Source organism: Castor canadensis, chromosome 9 (genome assembly GCF_047511655.1).
Source record: "Castor canadensis chromosome 9, mCasCan1.hap1v2, whole genome shotgun sequence".
NCBI classification, from domain to species: domain Eukaryota; kingdom Metazoa; phylum Chordata; class Mammalia; order Rodentia; family Castoridae; genus Castor; species Castor canadensis.
In genome coordinates, this window is record NC_133394.1 from 139,540,332 (window position 1) to 139,564,366 (window position 24,035).

Below are 24,035 nucleotides of genomic sequence, written 5' to 3' on the forward strand. Positions count from 1 at the left end.
GACCATTGCCCCCTGAGCAGCCAATTGTCCACTGGTCATTGAATACTAATCCTGGGATGCTGATGAAACACAGCTAAATGTAGTAGCCTAATCACCATCACTGAGCACCAGCCCCCTGCCTCCCTGTATCATTTCTTGGCATCAATACCTGCCCACTTAGGTAGAATCACCTCTCCATTTCATGCTTCCACTACCCATTATCTTATTAGTAACTAACCTGGTCAATTTTCTCCCTGAAATAGCTTTAAATTTTACTTTTTCTTTGTATCTGTGTTATGGCTCTAGCTCAGACACTCATCAGCTCTTTCAAGAACTACTGAAAGAAGCAAGTGGACATATCACCCTGGCACGTATTTAAATTTACCAAAATCCCTGGAGTTATTTACATTAATTCTCTGCTACTTAATTTCTTTATTTAGGCTTTAATTCCACAATATTTTTTGTTTTGTTTTAAGAGACCATGTAAAGTAGACATAATACCAGGTTCCAGCTTTCTAGTGGGGAATAGGGCACCATCAGTTCACTTCTCTCATGAAGCTTATTAGAGAAGTGGGAGCAAACATGAAAACAAAGAAAATCTCAGGAGGTAATGAGTTTTATGGAGGAAGTAAATCTGAGGTAATGTGCTTGAAAGTGGATGTAAATAGGGAAGCTATATAGACTGGGCCAGGCAAATTACATTATGAGGTCAAATTTGAAACTCTAAAAAGAGGAAGCCCATGGTGTGAGGGTCTGGAGAGTGTACCTTGAGGAGGAGGAGCATAGCTTATTCAAGAGACAGAAAGACAAACCATTGAAATCATGAGAATAACGAATTGTCATGGTGATTAAATAAGGTAATTCATGCAAAGTACTTAATATACACAACATCACTAATATGTAAAATTACAAGTTTGAGCTCCAACTAATTTCTGAGGTAGGAATATTATTCTCTCCATATCATAGCTCAGAAAACTGAGGCACAGAGAAGAAAAACAACTTCTCTAGTTAGAAGATCTGTGGTTATGATGCTAAAGTCTGCATATTTATCACTTTATCAGACCAATATTGATAGGGTTTATCAACTCTGATATTGATTGAGGAAGCCCCTGTAGCTCCATAAAAGTAGTTCTTTCTCACAATATGAATCTTCAAATTAGAAAGAAATAGTTCTGGCCTTCTTCATCCAGGAAGATTTTTCATTCCCATTTCACAACTGAGACAGCGAAAGACTGGATGGGTTATAATGACTTGTGCAGAATCCCACGCTGTATAAGTTGGATGAAGAAAATGCTTTATCTCAAAGCCCTGTAGTCTAGCAATGCAGATACATTTATTGAATGACTGCAAGATATGGGGTTGTGGGATTCATAAAAGGAGACCTCTTGAAAAAGCTCAAGGAAAATGCCATGGGGTTGGTGCACAAGAGAGCTTGATGGACTAGATACTTTATATTTGAGGCATATTTTATATCTGAAGAGAGTGGTAACTAGAGAAGGAAATTATTTGCTCAAAACCACAGAAGTATTAAAAATTTCTGTGATGAGAAACTCATCGCTAAATCAAGTGTTTTCCAACACTGTATTTGGTATTAATAAAGGTCTAGGAAAGACATAGTTGGGCAACAGAGGAGAGTGAATGATTAGACCATCTGCACTGATGTGGTCAAGATTTCTCAGAGCCAACAAGGCTGATGAGGCATCTAGTTAGAATTAAAATGATAATTTCTTGACTGATGGTTAACAAAGGTGGAAAAATCCTTAAAAGGGAGTATTTCAAGAGACACTATGGCCCTTGGAAAGGAAAAACAGCCACTGTCAACTCACCAAAGAGGAGCACAGGTTATAAACATAACAACTTCTTACTTTTCCTCCTCTCCGATCCCTTTTTGCTTCTTCCCATTGACCAAATCCAGTGGGCAACCAGAAGGTCAAGGACTACAGATAATATTGTCCATAAGGGTCAGCCTCCCAGACTCAGAGCAGCATGTAGAAGGATGAATCAGGGGACCAAATAAAGACAATATTTCCCAGATATTGTACAATTTGGGAGATAGGAGTTAGTTTCTTCAGAACCAGGGACAAGTCTCAGAGCCAGTTACAAGGCTTTTCTTCTTCAATTCGTTCTTAATCCCATGTCATCCTTGAGGTTGACAACTGGCTCATAAATGCTTATTGATGCTGAGAAGATATTTATAGGATTAAGGAATTTAACAACCCACTTCGTGGATGGTTTAGTATCAAGAAATTCCTAGCTACTATAATCTATGTGAGTACAGATATTTTTCTTTAAAAAAAAATTGTTGTCAAGTCTGTGGCTTTATCTCCTCACTGAATAACTCTGAATAATTCACTTTCTTTCTATGCCCTAGTTTTTTTAAATGAAGAATAAAACAATCATTTTTGTTATTTGTTCAAATAACATTATGGTGACAAAAGGGTACTTACAGATAATAGGCAGGAACTAACAGAAAAGAAAAATACCTCAAACACTTGATTATATGTGCTTGTATTTATACACATTTGTATTTAAATTGGAATAATAACATCTCCCTAGAAATAACTCAATGCCCTCATTCCATCAAAATAATTGATTCACTAAATTAAAGCTTTATTCCAAGGGTATTTTGTTGTTGATTTGAGCAGAAACTGAAGAGTGAATGTGACAAGGTTATTGTGAGATTAGACTACTCATAACCTATAAGCCACAATCAGCACATCGCTGTGAATAATTGCAAGGCACAATTTCCTAACTGTGCTTTAGATTTTGGTTGTCTAATATAGCATAACATCTCAGTGAGTTTTGTTTTTCCTGGTAGCATATGGATCATGGGAAGTTTTACATTCCTCTCTTGGCAAAGAAACCACCAGCATTTGGATGTTGGTGGATTTGTTTTTAAAAAGTGACTTGAACTGCCAGCGTGATGCCTATTAAAAATACAACCGTAGCTGTGAGGAAGTTTAAAAACAAGGTTAGCCTTCTCACTATTAATAAATCTCATGCTAATTCCTCTGTCAATTTAGCTAAAACTCCAACCCAGGCTTATAGTTAGGAAAATCTTTGGGGAAACTGAGGCACAACCCAGGAACGTTTTGAGTTATTTTTCAGTAGAAAGCAAGGATGTCTCAATTTGACTATGTTAATGAGTCCTAAAAATGTATTATATTTAGTTCTCAGACGTTATTTTAACTTAACAAACATCTAGCACTTAGTTTATGCCTGATACAGTTTTAAGTGCTTGTCACAATGTAACTCATTATATTCTAAAAATAACCACATGAGATGGATAATATTGTGCCCATTTTAGAGAATAGGAAACTAAGACACAAGAAGTATATTAATTTGCCTGAACCACTTCCTCAGGAAGGGGAGAGGACAGGTCAAACATGGTAGTGACACTCCACAGTCTGAGTACTTTTCCAGTTCTTAGTTCAGTCAATTATTTGGTCAGTTCTATGAAAAACAAAGAGTATTTTTGTTTTTCTATGAAAAACAAGGTATTTTTCCACTTATCTTCTCACCGTGGGTCACCCATTGCCAGCCCATATTATCTGGAGATGTTGTGGTTCCCTCAAAGAATCCTCTGCTCTCTCTGGGCCTCAGCCTCACCATCTGTAGGACAGAACCAGAGTTCTGTACAAATGTCCTTTGAGAGATGAAGCGGCAATGAATGGCGAATGTTTCAGTACCTACACTTTCCTCCTTTCACGGTATTGTACTACTCATGATGCACTTTGTAGAAGCATTAGAAAGTTCATTAACCCAGGCTTAATACCAATTGCAGTATCATTTCTTATTGGCCATATGTTCTACTAATTAGAATATTTGTGCTTTTCCTTTCTATGGGTCTTTCTTAGGTTAAAATTGACTTTCTCCTGAATATCTCCATTCATCTTTATAAAATTCCTGTGAGAACAATAGATCCCTAGGGTTATGGTCATCATTTTGCAAATTAATAAAAGAGAGACGAGGGGTATATTAAGAGATTTGCTCAAATTCATGTAGATATGTAATGACAATTGGAAAAGCAGTCATTCTTTTTCCTAGTCCTTTTCTTATATCTACCAGGAATCTTTATTAAATCATAAATGAGTCGTGATATGGGAAAGTCAGAGGCAGGAGTCCCACGACAGCTGTTTCCTGTTGGCAGGTTTAGTTTATTTCATTTCAAGATGGCAGAGCGTTATGGAGCATTATTCCAAAGGTAATATAGTCCCAGACACAGGAGAACATATAGCTCACTCTGCCTGAAGACTGACATTGTACTGAAACAAACAGACATGTTTATAGATCACTCACACAAGTAATACAAGTAACATGCTTGAGAGACAATACTAGAGAGTGATTAGAACTAAATGTTAATGTGATAACCCTGCAACTCATCTATGTGGTTCAAATCCTGGTTCCATGACTAACTAACTTTAGAAACCTTAGGTAGGTTGCTTCCCTTTCAAGGCTTCAGTTTCCTCATCTGTAATATAGAAATAATAATGGTAAATATTCTGTGTGTTTCTTAAAGGATTGAATGAGCATGTGAAGTGTTTACAATACTTATTTAAGTAGACAATAATACGTTGGGTGTTCTTGATGTTATTCTATGCCACTACAATGATTATAATCACTGTAGTCAATTAGAGGGGAATGAGTAACAGTTAGATATATTTCACAGTGATAAAGTATTTCCATGGAGTCCTTTGGAGAAGAACCATTTCAGGCACTGAAAAGATGAAATTTGTGGCAATCAGGGGTGCAGGAATTGGTTGAGAGAAGTAATTAGAAAGGTGAGTCATGGCCAGATATTGAAAAACCTTACAACCAACATTTGTTAGTCAGCTTTCCATCACTGTTACAACTTACAAGGAGGAAAGACTTATTTTGGCTCACAAATTCAGATGTTTTAGACAGTTGGCTCCACTGCTTTTGGTCCTGTAGTGAGACAGAACATCGTGGTGGGAAGCATATGATAAAGCAAAGCTGCTCACCTCATGGCACCTGGGGAGAAAAAAAGAAAGAGAGCTGGAGGTGAGACTCAATAAAGTGCCTGCCTTGTAAGCATAAAACTCTGACATCAAACCCCTTTCACAAAACACAGTAAGAGAGTAAGGGTAAGGGTCCCAATGTCCTCTTCAGGGGGACACTGCCAGTGAATGAACTTTTTACCACTGGACCCCACCTTATGAGTTTTCTACCACCTCCCACTTGTACCAGCATGGTACAAAGCCTTTAACGTGAAACTTTGGAGGACATTTAAGATTCAATCATAACTGTAACACAACAGAAGGCTACAATGGGAGGCAATGAGATTTTTATTCATTCATTTATTTGGCAATAGTGAGATTTGAGCTTAGGGCTTTATACTTAATAGGCAAGTGTTCTACCAGTCCTTTTGGCTTTAGTTATTTTTCAGATTGCTTCTTGCATTTTTTGCCTGAGCAGGCCTTCGAGCATGACCATCCTACCTAAGCCTCCCCTGTAGCTAGATTACAGATATGTAACCATGCTTGGCTCATTTGTTGAAATGGGGTGTCATTAACTTCTTGCTCAACTCTGCCTTGCTCCAAAGATCCTTGTCCATCTCCACCTCCAGAGTAACTGAGGTTACAGAGTCAATTACTGCACCCAGCCTTCAATGGGACTTTTAAATGAGGCTTTTAAACTGAAAAGTTGATTCTTTGCCATGACTGGGATTTTGAGGTGGGTAGAGTCAGCCAAGAATACAGGGAGTTAGACAATAGTCCCACTTGAGAAAGGCTGATGGTGAATTTGGTGCTGGAGAAAAGAGTAGTAAAGGTTCAAAAATATTTGAAGAAAAGACAGACAGATGTCAAAACTATCCTACAAAACTATACCTACTGGGACATTGGTTCTAAATAACCAACTGAAATTCAGGGTGATGATAACATGACACAAAAATAAATTAGAAACAATTAAATTGTTGAGGCAGAAAAAGAAAGAAAACAGGAAAGTCAGTCAGGAAACTGCTTAAAAAGTCTATGAAGAGGCAATGTCAATAGCTACCTTCCATTTGAGCACAACACTACTGTAAGGCAAAATAGTTATTGTTAATGTTTGCTTTAAGATCATGAGGGAGGTGCAATTAAATCCCCAGTTAGAAGAGCAAACCAAAAATAGAAATTAAATCACTAATCCAAGATGTCGCAATTATTCCAAAGCAGGAATGTGAGGTTGAATAATAAAATACCAGGACTTAGGGTCCACAGGCAAGAGAAGACAAAAGTCTAGATGTTAGGCAATAGTGCTGAGAGGTGAGGATGAACATGAAATTCACCATGAAAGTAAGACTGGAAATATTGAGAAACACTTGGTGTTGAGTGAAAATAGAAAATAGTGATTTCCCCAAAAGGATGATATGATATTAATTGAGTTGAGGACAGAGAAGGAAGGCCATGAAAGTGAGTTAAAAAGAGATGATAGTTTTATTTTAGACATGTCAGCTTACTGTGCCTGAAGAATAAAAGTAACTCTTTTTTATTTATGATTATCATTATTTTATACATTTTAATGGTTTCATCATGACATTTTCATATTTGTACATAATGTACTTTGGTCATATTCACCTCCCATGTCCCTCTCTTTTATCCCACTGCTCCCTCCTAGTGGTCCACTTCCTCTTTCCAAAGAATTCCCCTTCTACTTTCATGTCTTCATTATTTTTTAAACTAGAGTCCATGAATAAGAGAAAATATACAGTACCTGTCTTTTTGAGCCTGGTTTATTTCACCTAATATGATGATCTCTAGTTCCATCCATTTTCCTAAAAATAACATAATTTTGTTCTTTTTTATGACTAAATAAAACTTCATTATATGTTTGTATGTATACATATATATGTAACATATATATTTTTTCTTTATTCATTCATCTGTTGATTTCAATTTATGGATTCATCTATTGTGAATAGTGCTATAATAAACATAGATGAGAACACAAGTAATTTTTGAAACAAGACTTAAATAAGTTTTATTGTTGATTAGTGTATCTTTTTTGGTTTACCTGTGTGATGAAATACTTTGTCTCCCATATAAATTTTCTACCATTTTTGTAGCTGTTAATTTGGGTTAAAATAGGTGGGCTGACGAGTACTTTCAAAAATATATGTGGAAAATTAAATAAAACTTCTTTATTTTCTTTTATTACTACTTTGGTGCTTGTTCACCATGTAGCTTGTTTTATTACCAATCTGATGCTTTGTCACCCATGTAGGTAATAGGAGTTAGACATAACCTATTTTCCATTTGCATTAACTTAAGAAATGATATTCAGGCTAACTAGGATCCTAGTCAATGAGGCTGCCTTTGGCTAGCTTTCTCTAGATACTGAAATGGGAACCTAACACTTCAAGGAGAATCAATTTTCCACTCCACCAGGTGTAAAAAATACAGAGTATGGCTAGGCTATCTGCTTAGACTGCAGGATTAAAGTTTAGCTTTCTTACTTTCAAACTGACTTCTTACCAAGGGATTTGGAGCAGCAAATGTGATGGACAGTGTTCCTTTTCAAAAACATTGGGCTATCTTTGCTTTCAAGGGTTCATTTTTAAAAAAAGAAGAGATAAATAACAATAGGAAAGTTCTGAAGATGAACTGACAAAGAAAACCTCATTTGCCTTTGATCAAAACTTTTCCAACTGAGACCTTGGGTAGCAAAAACAATTATGTCATGTATTATAGTGCTGTCTCAATATGCTTAGAGGTAAACATATTCTCCAGTGGGTGTTCTTGTGGGTAATAAAAATCATAGTTAATTTACCTCCATTACTGTGTAAAAATAATTAATGCTTGAGGCGAGCAGATGTTGGAAGCATCAATGACCAAATGTTAATATAATAGCAAAAAAGTGTGTCTGAATTCTTAAGATGCACAATTCACTATTCAAAGTATATAATGCATAATTCTATTCAATAATAAAATTAGTATTCAAGTGTTATTATTATCACCAGTTTAAAGATGAGACACTGAAGAATCAAGGTTTTCAGTAGATTTGTCCAAAATTACCAACTACTAAGCAATAGAGCTGAAATTCAAGTCTAGATCATTTAATCTAATTCAACAAAATCCTTATCAATGATTACTATATGGCAAGCATTATCCTTACATGGCAAGAATACAACCATGAATGAGCCAGACATGGATCCAGCCCACCATGATGTTACAGTGTAATGGAGAAGATGGAACAGAACCTATGCAATAAATTTCCATGCTTTGTGGCTTCATAGAATCCCTCCAATTGGCACTACTTTAAATATATTTTATATCCATTATTTCAAGTACCTAAAAAAAAGTTGTGCAATAGATTCTGAAATTATCCACCTTCTATTGATGAGAAAACTTAGGCATAGAGAGCTAACTATTTTGCCCAAAGCCACACAGCTTAATGAGTCAGAAAGAGGATCAAACTCATGAAGTATTGTTCCAAGACCTTCACTCCTGAGATTGTAGAATAATGCTTCATGTAATAAGTATGCAATAATTATTAATAGTCATAACTTTGGTCATCTATTGATTAATTAATATCTGCCAGTTCCCAAAAGAACTTCATGAAATTGAAACAAGTGTTATCCATAGTTTGTAGAATTTTAAGCTGAGGCTTGGAAAAGTTAAGCACATTGTCTACCAAGTTCAAACCCCAGTATCACAAACACAAATAAACAAAAAAGTACATTGTCCAATGCCAAAACTGGATAACAGATTAAAGAAAAAAAAATAGAGATTTGTAACAACAGAAAAATTTACTAGAATTAGAGCTTCTAAGGACTGTTCAGCTCATTGTGTAACTCTAGACATTACTGCCAATCAATCACTACCACAAATAATAGCAAAACCACTATCATTAATGACATATACTAGACATGTATACCACCTCGTTTTAATGCGTACAGTCACCCAGTTCTCTAACATTGGGTAACAACTTATGTCTATTTTATCTCATTAGATATATGAAAGAGAGTTTTATTAACTTATGTGGTCACACAGTAAATGTCCAGCTTACATTTAGTTTAACTTTTCCTGCACCAAGAAACTGTCATAAACATGGAAGAAACCTATTACAACCCATAAATTTTCTCAATATTCTGTTTTAAACATAGCAGTGGTGGATAAATATTTTGTGACAATATTACTACCATCACAGATATTAGCTCCAAAACATAGCCCTAACTTATCACCAAGATTTTTTTAGTGCCCAACTTACTGTAGCTCCCTTAATAGTAGATTCCTAGGGAATCTTCTTAAGTCCCTAGAAAACAGATTCCCAGTGCCTCTGTGCACTGTGTACTTTCTAACTCAACACAGTGACATGTTATGAATTAGGCATTATAGTTTTCATGAATATAATTTCCTTGTCAATAAATATTTTAAATGTACAATTTTTAAGTAACAGTCTCTAAAAGCCCATCACCTTCCTGTTACCCTCTGAAATAAACTAAGTAGAAGAAACCCTTTTTCTAAAGATTAAAAATCAAGAATTGGTCATTGATTATTTTAATTATTATATCATTCATTCTATGACTGATTGCCTCATCTGTACAATCAAGGTGACAATATTTGTGCTTAAAATAATTGCAATAATTAGACATAGTAATAAAAATGAAAACAATTTGCTTACTATAAAGAGCCAGCCATAAAAATGCTAGATATTGTCACTGTGGTTTACAGACTTTCCCCATTGCACTTGATTCTGATATGGAATCAGGAGTTTATTAAAACCATGGCTACAGTAAGGAAAAGGACACTTTCTAATAAAGGACACTGATGGGCATTTGGCAGAGTGTCACACAGAGTCAAGGAGGCCAGTGTTTAGTCCCAGTTCTGCCACTGACGTACCCAATGACTTTTGATTTACAGTCTCTTAAAGTAAGGCTCTGTACCTAATTTATGAAAATACAAGTTAAAGGGTTTATGTCAAGTATCAAGGTCACTTCCAATTCCAACACAGCTCTATTTTCTGTTTAGAGTTCTTTACCACTAATTTTCAGACTCTTACTTGGGCATATGATGTCTACATAAGTAGAGCATCATCTTCCCTCCTTTCCTCATGGTGAAAAAATAGTAGAATAGTTAACTACATAAATCCTAGAACCAGATTTCTCAGAGTTCACATGCTAGCTCTGCTACTGTGTGACTGTAGGCAAGACGTCTCTGTGCCAGTGACTTCATCTATTTAACAGTAATATAGCATCAATACCACAGGGTTGAGGATTTTGTATGTTAATAAAGGTAAAATGCTATATCTACCAAATAATATAAAATGTGGTTGGATCTCATTAGATTTTTAGGACAAATAGGAGAAAGAATGAAAGTTCAAGAGAAACTCCTTTGTTAGTTCATTTTTGATTTAGTGAACTAATCTAAGATATCTTTCTTCATCTCTATGTTTCACTCTTTTGAAAAACTTTCTCTTTGACCATAATAGCTTTCTGCCATTCCTAAATAGAATACCAAATATTTTTGGTCTGTCTTTATGTACAAATATTCTTATTTCTATCTCCCTCTCCCTAGAAGTTCTATTGCAGATTTTCTCTGTGTGTGTAATATCTGGCAATATAATTTTTACTTCCTTTTTTTACCAAAAAACAATTGAGACTATCACCTCAGAAATAAGAGATCCTATCCTGCTGCTAGTAATAATATGCTTAATACTCTTAATAAGTATTCCAATTAGGTGATTATTTTTCAAAAATATAAGCTTGCTAAAGAGTTATTTATGTTTATAAATAAGGTAGAGACAATTCATTCATAGGAGCTGTGAGAAATAGCTCTAGCAGTTCTCCTCTGGATTGTTATATTTTGCAAGTGATTGAATTCAGTCATGAAATTGTGCAGCAATTCAGGTTCCCCTAAATGGAAATTGCAATGTCTTTGCCAACAAGCACCTCTAACATAAGTTGTTCAAAATAATTGGCCATTTTCAAAGTACTTTTCATTTTCCATGTGACATAGGAATACAAAATAGGATAAAGTACTAATTATGACAAGTTTTTTTTTTTCTTTTTGGTCTTAAAATATGTTCAGAACCAGAGTTGAAGAAACATTTTTCAGACAATGAAAAATTGGGGGTTCTGAGTGCTCAGAGTGGTGTGGGAAGGCTGAAGCTCCCCTACAGTGTCTCAGGGGGATTGATTGCTTTCTCTTGGTGGGCTGGTCACGATTGCCTTAGAACTGTTACTCAGATACTCTCCATGTTCACCTAAAAATAGCTCCTGGTGGGTGGTTGGCTGAAGGGCTGTGAACACAGGAAGAGTCAAGGGGTTCCCAGCCCTTCACCTTCTTGAGATAAAAAATTTTGTCAAAGTTTAAAGAGGTGTTTACAAGGCCTGGCCCAGGTTTGAACTCTATGTACATGGAATTCGAATGCTAAAAAAGCAATAAAAACACTGGAGGTTTGTGGCAGAGCCCTTCTCTTTGTCATTAGCTGTAAAGCTGTGAACTGAGAAAATTCCTTAACCCTTGAGACTCCTTCCTGATTGTCAGGCCAACCTCTGTGAGCACGGTGAGGGGAGGACCTAAAGAATGAAATGCTCTCCTTCCCATCCTTTCTTGGACATAGAAAAGAAGGGGAAAAAAAAAATTACACTGATGGCCTGAAATATAGCTTTGTAGATTTTTCTCAGGGAAGCTTAGTCTTACAATTATGTGTCAGCCTTGAACATGAAACAAAGAAGACTATCTCTTCCTTATACCAGAAATTCTCAGGGTTAGTTTTCAATGTAATGGTCAAGAATCTTCCAGCAGAAAATGGTATAGAGCTAAAGCCTTGAGCAAAATTCATGAAAAACCTTTTAATCTCTGCCACTGTACCAAGCTTCAACATATTTAATAACGTATGATATCTCATTAGAAAGCAATCAACCTCCGTCATGATGTTATTGCCATACTGACCAAGTCACAATTTAATAAAAGGTAAAAAATGAGGAATAAAAACTGGGAGGGTTATTATTATAAATGAGATCAAGCAATATAGCCAAAAAGGCTGGGTCTTTGCTAGCAAAATCAATTTCAGCACAGATACAATCTTAAAATTACAGTACTTTTATGATTTTGTTCATAATTAGAAAATAGATACATTTTTAAATAAAGGCTACATTATATTTTAGAAAGTGAACTTCACAGATACACACCCACTTTACTTAGAATGCTGTGAATAGTTATTCATTTCTTTCACACTTTCTGGATTGAAAAATCTACTGTTAGTGTGCCAAGTAAATGCTGCTGGACCAGTCTGGCTATTAGTTTTGCAGGACTCAAGTAAAGGAAAGAGGCTGCAGCATCCCAGACAAGGACTCATAGGCTGCTATATGGATGACCTGAGTTCAGAACTGACTTCTACAAAAGAGTAACATTGTTTTCCACAGAATGATTTAATTTCTGCATTAAAAGCCTCGTTTACAACGGCATGTGTTCAGAAGTCAGTCCTCATGCTCATGATCTTAAAGCCAGACCTTCTGTAGCTATATCCTGGGGTTGGGGGGTAGTTTGAACTCAGGTAGGGGTAGAGTCATATTGGCATATTTCTGAGTTAGGCTGTAATAAGCTTCTACTGCATTTCAAGAAGACTTGTGAGAAAAGGGGAAAGATGCCTTTTTATAAAACTCATTCTGTTGTTCCCTAGTGACTTGAATTTCAGTTTCTAGTCCAATTGTGTCATGACCTGAGGGGATTGTTGACTCAGACACAAGATAACCTTGGCCCTGAGAGACTTAAATCTAAGGAACAAAGAACAAAAAGGGACACCCCGGAAGCTCAGGGGTGTCTAAGTTTGGGAATTTGTTGTCTGATTAAAATGAAATCTTTTCAAAGATACATGAATTAAAATAATATTTGTACTCAGTGTGTAAATGCAGCATTTGAATAACCTCCTCAGTAAGAAGCCTGCATGGTTGCATTGTAGACCCTAGAGACATTCAGGAGTTTAGAGTCCAACGTGGCTCCAGTTTTTATACCAAACCTTGCAACCACCCTAAACCATTATTTCTCCTGGTAAAATGTGGAAATATAAACAGCACTTTGTATTGCTCCCAGAACCAAGCATCTATTCTACCCTGTGTTTCTAATAAGTATGGCATCCTCTTTCAATGTGGTGACCTCCTCAACATGCCTTGGTATGTTTCCCCTGGAGAGAAACTGAGTCACTAGAAATTTAGTGGTTATTTATGGTTAAAAATTTTATCTCCCTAGATATATAACAACCTTTAAAAAAAAAAACCTAATACAATTAATCCTTAAATTTTTCCTTGATATAGAAAGGGAAAGAACACTCCCAAACTCCTTCTACGAAGCCAGTATTACACTCATTCCAAAACCAGAACAGGATACAACAAAAAAGGAAAATTATAGGCCAATCCCTTTAATGAACATAGACACAAAAATTCTCAATAAAATACCTGCAAATCTAATTCAACAACACATCAAAAAGGTCATATACTATGACCAAGTTAATTTCATTCCAGGGATATAAGGGTGTTTCAACATATGCAAATCAACAAATGTAATACAGCATATTAACAGAGTCAAAGACAAAAATCACATCACCATTTCAATAGAGATAGAAAAAGCCTTTGACAAAAATCAACACCTTTTCAATATAAAAGGTCTGAAGAAAGTAGGAATAGATGGAACATACCTCAATATAATAAACCCTGTATGTGACAAACATATAGCTACAATTAAACTGAATAAGGAAAAACTGAAACCATTTCCTCTAAAGTCAAGAAAAAAACAAGGGGATCCACTCTCCCCACTCTTATTCAATATAGTTTTGGAATTCCTAACTAGAGCAATAAGACAGTTGGAAGAAATAAAAGGGATTTGAATGTGTGGGGAAGAAGTCAAATCTCTATTTGCAGATGATACAATCTCATACTTAAAAGATCCTAAATTCCACCAAAAAACACTTAAGACATCGAAAACACTTTTAGCAAAGTAGCAAGATGCAAAATCAGTATACGAAAGCAGTAGCTTTTCTATATACCAATACCAATAATGAGCAGACTGAGAAAGAAATCAGAAAAACATTCCATTCACAACAGCCTCAAAAAAATGCCTAGCAATAAATTTAACATAGGAAGTGAAAGACCACTACAAAGAGACTATAAACCACTGAAAAAAGAAATTGAAAAAGACACCAGAAGATAGAAAGTTCTCCCATGCCCTTGGATCACTAGAGTCAATATTGTGAACATAGCTGCACTATCAAAAGAAACCTAAATGTTCAACACAAGCCATATGAAAATTCCAATAGCATTCTTCACAGAGATAGAAAAATAAATCCTAATGTAAACACAACAGGTCTTAAATAGCCAAAGCAACCCTAAACAAAAAGAGCAATGCCAGAAGTATCATTATACCTGATTTCAAATTACACCAAAGAGCCATAGTAATAAAAACACCATGGTACTGGAACAAAAAATAGACATGAAGACCAATGGAACAGAAAACTCAGACATAAACCCACCCAACTAGAGCTATTTGATTTTTGACATAGGATCCCAAATATCCATTAGAGAAAAGACAGCCTTTTCAACAATGGTACTGGGAAAACTGAGTATTCACTTCTGGAAGACTGAAATTAGATCCCAGTCTCTCACCTTATACTAGTATCATTTCAAAGTGCATCCAGGATCTTAATGTAAGATGTAAAACTACTACAAGAAAGAACAAGGAATACACTGGAACACACAGGCATAGGTGAATGCATTACTTTGTTGTAGCCATCATAACAAAACACAAGAGAATTTTATTTCCTCACAATTTTGAAGACTGGAAGTCAATGTTGAAGGAACAAGCAGGGTAACCTCCTCTTACTGTGTCTTCGCATAGCCTTTCCTTTGTGAACCATATCCCAGGTGTCTCGTCCTCTTTATATAAACCACCAGGTCTATTGGATTAGGACCCCATTCTTAAAACTTGATTTAATCTTAATTACCTTCTTAAAAATCCCTCGCCTGAAATGCAGTCACATTGTGGGTATTTTAGTCAAATTTTCACTTCTCTATTGAAATATCTGGGCTTGGTACTTTATAAAGAAAGATTTAGAGGCTTAAAGTCAAAGTAGCATTATGCCAACTCTGGTGAAGGCCCGTTTAGCTGTGTCACACTGTGGGCAGATGGCATCATGGATGGAGTACATGGAAGATGGAGAAATCACACAATGAGCAGAAAACTAGAGCAAGACAAAGAAGGGCCAGTAATAACCTACTACTAAGCCCCACCTCTTAAAGTTCCCACCACCTCTTAACATCATTACATTGAGGACCATGCTTCCAACATATGAACCCTTACAGGACAAAGAACAACAGGAACTTAGAGTTTCAATGTTTGATTTGGGCTGACACATTTTAGTCCATAACAGGACTAGAAGACAGATTGCAACAGATTAAGGGGAGAGCAAGAGGCAGGAAATGGACATTGTCAAGTTTTCAAAGAAGTTGGACAGAACAAGCAAGAAAAGTGTTTGTCATTATTTTCATCATTGTTATTTCTGTTGGTACTAAAAGAGGGTATGTAAAGGTAAAAAGAAGTAAGTGGTGACATCAAAGATTGGGTGTAAATCATCCTTATGTTTTCTTCTATGTGACATGCTTTTCTTTATCCCTGTGAAAATTAGTCTCCATGTATGTGAGAAATGGACAATTATATCTCATTGTGAGGGTTATTGTGAAGGCCAGAAGTATGTCAGAAAGGCACCTTATCCTGTTATTTATATAACAGGGACTTAATAAATGTTAGTCACTGTATTACAGTTCCCCAAAATGCATGCTCTCAGAGGGTCGCTGAGTCACAAAGTGACTCCCAGTCCTGTGAGGAGTCATGCTGTGTTCCTTGCAAAATTCTCCTGAAGGAATCAGAGTTGATTGGATTCTGTGGTGCTGCTTTTTAAACTTCTCACATGCTGGCACTTGATGATGATTTCAGGTATGTTTTCAGAGCCTGACAGTCTCCTAGAAATAGAAACAGCACTTTGGCAGGTAAAAGTCATTAAGGAGCAAGGTACCAGTCAGCTGGGAAAACAAGAAAGCCCACAAGCAGACACTTTTGAGTGTGGCTCCTTTTGAATATTGTACGTGCTGATCATCCTACCACATACTTAATTCAATTATACTGACCCTCCGGCCTTGGGCCTTTTGTTTCAGACTTAACATCTGCAAGTCTGCAACAACAGGAGGAAGAAGCTGTCACTAGTGTGGCTCAGATTCACTGCGTGGTACAAAGGCTGAGAGGTTAATGTGCTGTTTTGTTTCTCCCTAGTGGAAAGGTCACTAGATCTAGACAAGGTCATGCTGTGATTGAAAGGCTGCTCAGAAAATCTGATTAAAATTTCCTATATTTTTGCTTATTCTGGGCTTCTCAGAGCAATGAATATAGAACATACTGATTCTAAAAAAGATTTTTAATATCCACCAACAATCCATAAATCTTAACTTGAGAAATATCCCTCTAGAGAAAATTTAATTCAAGGGGCTCCAGAAGAATGGAAACTTTAATAGAAACATCCTTTGTTCATGCATTCATTTATTCACTAAGTAATTTGTGAATGACTACAGGGTGTCAGATTATGTTAGGTCCAGAGGATATGCAGCCATGTAAGAATTTGACCGTGTCTTCAAGGAACTCATAATGGAAAAGCCAAACAGGAATGGATTGTAACGGTGGGGGTGTGTAGACTGACTAGGGAGTCATCAGTTATGCATAATGGGACAACCTGTAAAGGGTTCAGACAGGTAGCTATAATATTGGAATTGGATCATGAAAGATCTATACATTTTAACAGGAAAGGAAAAAGGAACAATTTAGGTTGGAGAAATTATACTATAAATGACTCTAAAGAAGTTTACATAAGACATTTTTCAAGAAAGTAGAACCTTTCTTTTTGATACTACCTACTTACATTAAGTAGATCCATGCATGGAATGTTTTTCCCCCTGTGCTGGCAAATACAGCAATACAACATAGTTTATATCGTTGAATCAACATCAATCTTAGCAAGCAACATTTTCCTTCATCCTCTCTATCTCAAGACCCATTAAGTAGAATCAACCCATTTGTTCAAAGAAATGGAAGAGTAAATTGAAGAAGCCCTATTTTGGCTAACTTGATTTTCTCAATAAAGCTCACCCTGAGGACCATGTGCTAATGCCAACTGCCTTTTCTGAGCTACTTGTAGCTCTTGCCACTACTTTAGGTGAACATCCTACTTTACTTTACTTTTTCATTAGTTTTGTCCTTGTCAGCTTAGAATTTATTCATGGCCTACCCATCTTTTCTTATCCCTTTCTAGTATTCTTACCCATCCATCTGTATTCTGAAGTATTTTCATGTCATTGTCTCCAAATAAAATATTATAATATGGAAAGTAAATAATGAATATTGAATTTACCTCCCATTACTCATTTTGACAAATGCAACCATTCTGCATATTTGTTTCATCAATACTGGTTTTCTGCAAATGCCTTGAGTATGATGATTAGGATATGCATAGGTTAGGGTTCTTCTGACCAGGATTCTATCCCCTGTCAAGTGAACACTCTGGCCTCAGTGAGGATACCCTCAGTAAAGCAGGCAGTAAGTACATACAAACATTAGCAAGAGGTGGCATTGCTAGTGTCAAAAATGGTGTAAATTTGAAAAAAAATACTATATTTCTTACAGACCCATGGGACAAGCAGTTAGAAGGTCCTAGTCATCTAGGAACTGAATAAGCTGAGAAGTGACCATTCTGCCTCACCTCACATTTGGAATCTGGTCAAGGAGAAGGGGAAGAACCATAGCTACATATGTGGTCTCCTTCACTTGGAAGTTGTTTTCTGGGTGACTTCCTCCTATAGGGTGTAGACTAGATTATAACAGGGAGTAGTCTTTTAGGGCTCCATCTCACTGCACTGTGAAGGAACTAGACTGAAGGGCGTAGTCCTCTGATACACAAGTACCCAGATCCTAATATATCCCAAACCTTCAATCTTCTACTTTCCTTTTCAATCTTGAGCAAATGTGCAGATATTACCTGGGCACAGGAAACATCACATTAAGCAACATAAAAGCAAGATTCTTTGTAAAGGTCTTCTCAAAACTGATATATTCCAATATTTTCTCCCAAAATTATATTAAAGTTTATAGTATATCCCAAATATATGGGCACAAAATTCTTTTGCACAGAACATCTTTGAGAATTTTCAGTTTAAATAGAATTCACAAAGCAAAGTAAAATATATTAGCTCTTGTTTATAACTTCAGGCTCCCTTAGCTACAAAAAAGAGTAACTAGAAAATCTCTAGGCCCGAATTATAACACGGTGTACCTGTTTTTATGGCAGTCCAACTGGGTGCTGTTACTTTATCCTCATCAGCACTGATCTGAACATTTCCCTTCCAATAACAGGGGAAATTCATGACTTTAACGGAATCCTCAGAGAGAATGACAAAGTCCCATGTGGTAGTGACACAATACATAAGGTGGTGCTGATTGTTACAAATCCCATTTCTATAGCTAGTATTTGGAATATATGCATACATTTCTTGTTGAATTGTGCAGGGTTTTTGTAGTTTTCAAACTACACTGTAAAAAGTACCAAAATTATAATGGCTACATTAATGACTGCAATGTGCAAAAAAAAAAAAATCATGTAGAGGTGTCTTAGCTTAAAACCATTAAATCTGAAAAATGTAAAGACCATTATTGGCAGTGTGAGACTCTCTCCTCTAGAGACCAGTCACAGACACTTAGCAGACCTTTTGTTTCATTTTCCTGTGTGTTCATTATAAGCATCAGTGAGCAGCAGCCAGCCTAAAGATTCTTTCTGATTTTCCTCCACAGACAGTGTGGAAGATGAACTGGAGATGGCTACTGTCAGGCATCGGCCTGAGGCCCTGGAGCTGCTGGAAGCCCAGAGCAAATTCACCAAGAAAGAGCTTCAGATTCTCTACAGAGGATTTAAAAATGTAAGAACTTTCTTTTTGACCTTATATACCCAGTTCTCAGGGGAGCACTGAGAAATGAGAGGGAAAGACAGGAAACACACTACTCTGTAGTAGCCTATTCCATTTCTGACTGATCCTTCCTACATTTGAATATAGTCAATATTCACTTGGACTTTGATTCACTTTGACACACCAATTCTGGTATAATGCAGTTGCCCATTAAACAAGGATGACAAAAGGTTTACTCAATTTAACTCTTAGTTAGAATTTTTTTTATTCTTCAGCTATACTGATATCATTTCAATAAGCTCCAATGATCAATTATCTCTTCATTTCTTAACCATAAGCAGGTGCTTGAAGTATAAATTGTAGCACATCAAGCAACTCCACTTCTGGCATTAGAAAATATGTTTATTGTCTGGAGAAGATAGTGCTGCTAATTAACCAAGGTATCTGTAGGTAGTCAGTCTGGTTCTCTGTGATCCAGGCATGCATACAGTCTCCTTCCTGAGTGGATCATCTTCAAGAAAAGTGACATCCTATGCATATCAGAAGGTGAGGGTGAAAGACAAGGAGCAAATCCAAACAATCTATCCGGCGCACACACACTTCCTGTACACTTGGTATGTGCTTACTACAAATCCAAATGTACACATTATTCAAAAGCAGAGACAAGGACTAGAGGTGTGGCTCAAGCAGTACAATATCAACTTTTGCAAGTGTGAAGCCCTGAATTCAAACCCCAGTACCATCAAAAATTTAAAAAAATATATATATGTATATGTGTATATATATATATATATATATATATATATATATATATATACACACATAAATTCTCAAAAGCCACAAAAATACACTCTGTCTTCAAAAAGCTTATAGTCTACGTAGGTAGCAAAAACTTGCTGTTATGGAACTATTTGACAATAATTTCATCCTTAAAAGTATCAAATGTTGCCAGGCATGGTGGCTATGCTTGCGAGGTGGAGGTATGGGAGTGTATTTGAGCCTGGTCTGGGCTATATAGTAATACATTGTCTCCAAACAAGAGAAAGGGAGAGAAGAAAAAGAAAAAAGTATCAAAAGTTTGTGTATCAAATGACCCAAACCCATTCCTAAGTCTATGGTGTCCAAAGGCTTCTGCCAGTCTTTACACCTCAATGTCTGCCTTTGCTTGGCTTCATGAAGACAAGATAGAAATTATTCCTCTTCTTTGGTACCTGCAACAAAAATTTACTCAGAGAATTTCTAACTGTAGTTGACTTATCAGGAATAGTTTTACAGGGTTTCATCATCAGTATTGCACACAGTCTTCTACTATCTCCCTAACTGAATGCCCTCCATCTCTATCTCATTTCTGGTCTGTAGCCTCTTTGTTGCCCTGAGCTCTCTAAGCCTTTGTTGTTCATTATACATAATACCTTCCTTATTCTTCCCAACTTTGGTCATCTACTAATGCCCAGGCCTTTGTGGTAGTTGACTGAAGCCAAGCAAGTTACAATGGTTTCTGGTGTTCACCATGCCCTGTGCCCACAGAACTCTAAAAAAAAAAGGAATTTTGATGATTGGTCTATTAAGATGACACATATAAATAAACATCATGTGTGTGTTAGTTTTTCTGTCACTGAAAAGAACAACTTAAAGAAGGGAAGATTTATTTTGATTCACAGTTTCAGAGGTTCATTCCATAGCCACTGGACCCATTGTTTCTGGTCCTGGAATGAGAAAGAACACCATGGTGGAAAGGCATAATGGAGTGGAGCTGCTCACCAAGTGGTGGCAATGAAACAAAGAGAGACAGAAAGTGTCCAGCAACAAGATATACCCTTCGAAAGCATGAACCTACTGACCTACTTCCTCTAATCAGGCCCTACCTCCTAATAATCACTTCAGTATGATTTTATCAATGGATTAATCCATTGATAAAGTTAGCACCATCATGATCCAACAGTTCTCAATATTGCTATTAGCTGAGAACCAAGCTAATAGCTTCACCTTATGAGCTATTTTGAGGGGACACTTCATATCCAAACCACAGATATGCATTAAAAGAAAAGGTCTCTAGTGCCCAGGCTAGAGAATTACTATTTAATCCTTTTCTAAAATAGTTTACAAGCATCAGAGAAGAAGAGCTATACTGTACACAGGAAGTTGAAAAACCTGAGTAGCAATGAAAGAAAGGAAGTAAAAAAAGACCAAGTTAAGGCCAAAGTCAATAGTAAGAGAAGGCTAGTCATAGAATAGCTTCAAAATTTAGTCATATCTAAACTTTTTTTCTGTAACCCAGAAATCCTGTAATATACCAATGGTTGATTTTTCTGCTTAAACTGAATTATGCATTAGACACAGAATGGTTGTCGATAATGGAATATTTAATGTAACCTCCAGCATTCCTTTGTTTCTCCACTGCTACTCTGTTATTATTCTTCTGCCATCACTGCAGTTCTGCCCACCTGAAGTCTGGTTACCTTTCATCCCATTGGTTGTAAATTGGAATCATGATTACTGTCATTATTAACCTTTGGAGATAGCATCTCTGCAGCATGTCTTATACAGTGGCACTTCACAATAAATTGCCAGGCTCCTAAGTCTGCATTCATTGCTTGCTTTTATTTTTCTATGTAACAAGTTGTCTCTTCCTTTTCTCCCCCTCCCTTCTTTTCCTGGCTTCTTTTTCTTCTTCCCTTTTCCTGTCCCTCTTACCCTACTTCCATTTCGTCATTCCTCCTTCCTCTTCCTCCTTCCTTACTCATGTCCCTTTCCCTCATTCAATTCTTGTCTCCTTTCTTTCAGGTACTTCCATTCATTCCTCTTTCTATATATTTTTACTACTCTTTGCTTCCTTTCTCCTCTCCCCACCCCACTCCATGAGAAAAATTTCCATCAGTCCCAAATGTGCCCAAAGCATATTTCATATGCTCCTTAAAAAGAAAAGATTGTTTGTTCAAAAAAAATAGTAATAGAAAATCAAACAAGAGTGGCCTTTTGATTTTTATGTTACCCTAGTCAAATACACAGCTCCAAGAAATGTGCTCTACAGCATAACAAGGGAGATACAAAGCAGGTCAGCAACACTCACGTTTTACCAGATGGCAGCAATCAGAAAGACTTCCATAATAGAAAGCAAACCAATGGCCCTTGGTTCCTGAACACCAATTATCTCAAAGCCCTTAAGATAAAAAAATCATTTCCCTTGAGACAGTTGGGATATTCATTTTTAATGAAACCTTTTAAAACTCCCCATATTTTGATTAAAAGGATAAACCATTCATCAATATCTTAAAATAGTTGTGCTTGTGTGAAACTGACTCAACTTGTCAGGTATCACCACAAATAAAGCTTACCAGAGTCCATCAGTGTTTTCTTTTTCCCTGTATAGTCTCTCATAGCATTTGCTCAATATAAATTTCATAGAGATGAAGAATGGCATGAAGAGAAGACAGTGACAGCTAATTTCTTATCTCCTCCCCCTGTCTTACTTATTGTGTAAGTAACTTTTGTTTCCCTTGCTACATGTTGAACCAAGTCTCCAAAAGTAGGTAGCTGATAGAGAAGGAGAAGCACAAAGCATAGTGTTTCTCCCCTGCTACGGTGCCTCAGAATCACCTTCTGCACCCCGGGTTATGACTTAGTAGGGTGAGATTGGAGAACAGAATGTGCATTTCTCAGAAGTTCCCAGGTGGTGGTGATGCTGCTGTTCCAGGGACTACACTTTGAGAATCACTAGTACGTGTAAGCATCATAAATTTTGATATCACTCACAGTGGGGTCCATATCTTCCTTTTGGGTTAGCTCCTTCTGACTCAGTGCCCTGTGTATCTTTGTCCCTATAAATTGGAACAATAATGAACATATTGAAATTATTAAGAAATAAACATGAAATTCAACAAAGAGGAGTTATTATAGTATGGCCCTAAATGGTCAACCTCAGTGTGTGCTCTATCAATGTGGGGCAGTCATGGTTGTCCTACATAGCTCCCAGGCAGTGTCTTGGGTATTGGATTACATAATTATGTACTAGAAAGAATACAGAGAGATGCAGAATATTATCTACAAATCAGCAGTGTTGAATTTCATTGCATGTTACAATCATCTAGGGAGATTTAAAAATTACAAATAGTTGGGTACCATGCTTAGTGATTCTGATGTAATTGTTCTGGGAAAAAGCTTGAGCATCAGAATTTATAAAGTTCTCTGATAATTATAATTTTCAGCCAAGATTGAGAATCATGGAACTAAATACAAGATTCTAAAAGGTTTTTCTATCACAAAATGAATTGATCTAATTGTGATGAGCCTTAAAATGTCAAATAGTAATAACTAAACTAGTTGCATTGGAACCTTATGACATGGTTTTGTGTAGAGACAGGATAGGGGTAGAGGAAATGAAAGGTCTAACATACAATTATTTTGATTCAGTTCAGTCTGGGATGAAGCTCAGTACCTCTCTTTCTAAATTTCTGAACTCCTAAATTTAAAAAAATCACACTATAATAGACATTTAACAGAAAACCACATTGGATAAGTACCAATCTAGAAGCTCATTCAAGTATCTTTCATCTATCTATCTATCTATCTATCCATCTATCTAATCTATCCTATTCACAATCTTGCTTTACTACTCTTTCAAAATAAATTATCAATCAGTTCAATTTTAGGTGGTTGTGAATTGTCTACTGGGGCATTAAGTCTTAATAGAATGATGTCTCTTTACCATATCATTTCATTAATTAATAATTTACAGTCCATTCTTTCCATTTTTTGAAACACAGGAAAAGAGGTACTTCCAAGTGGTTAGACCTCTAACACATGTTTCTTTCCTCTCTGGGATTTTTCCCAGCTTCCTTTTCTTTCTCTGCTTTGGTCATATCATCCATTAGATTGAAATATATGTTAAGGCATCACTTTCATAACTTTTAATTTCCTTTTTACCTAAAACTGTTCTGTTCATATCATCTTTACCAAAAAAATGAGAGATATTCATATTGGATTTCTATTGATGTGCAACAGATTACTTTGTTCTTAGCCACTTAAAAATTCATGCATTGTATCACAGTACTGAGGCTCTGGAGTACAGAGATAGCTTAGCTGGGTTCTTTGATTGGAGCATCAAGTTGTTGGTTGGTTT

At 36.3% G+C, this 24,035-nt stretch overlaps 1 protein-coding gene across 5 annotated transcripts in view; it reads left to right on the forward strand.

The window, feature by feature from the left end:
• Kcnip4 (potassium voltage-gated channel interacting protein 4) overlaps window positions 1–24,035 on the forward strand; it is a 1,065,442-nt gene that overhangs the window by 941,833 nt on the left and 99,574 nt on the right. For 4 of the 5 annotated variants that reach the window (XM_074042533.1, XM_074042532.1, XM_020152824.2 and 1 more), the window contains exon 2: window positions 18,804–18,928. In XM_074042533.1, coding sequence (XP_073898634.1) covers window positions 18,804–18,928 — 125 coding nt within the window. The remainder of the gene's footprint in view (window positions 1–18,803; window positions 18,929–24,035) is intronic. The other variant, XM_074042531.1, reaches the window with a different exon arrangement.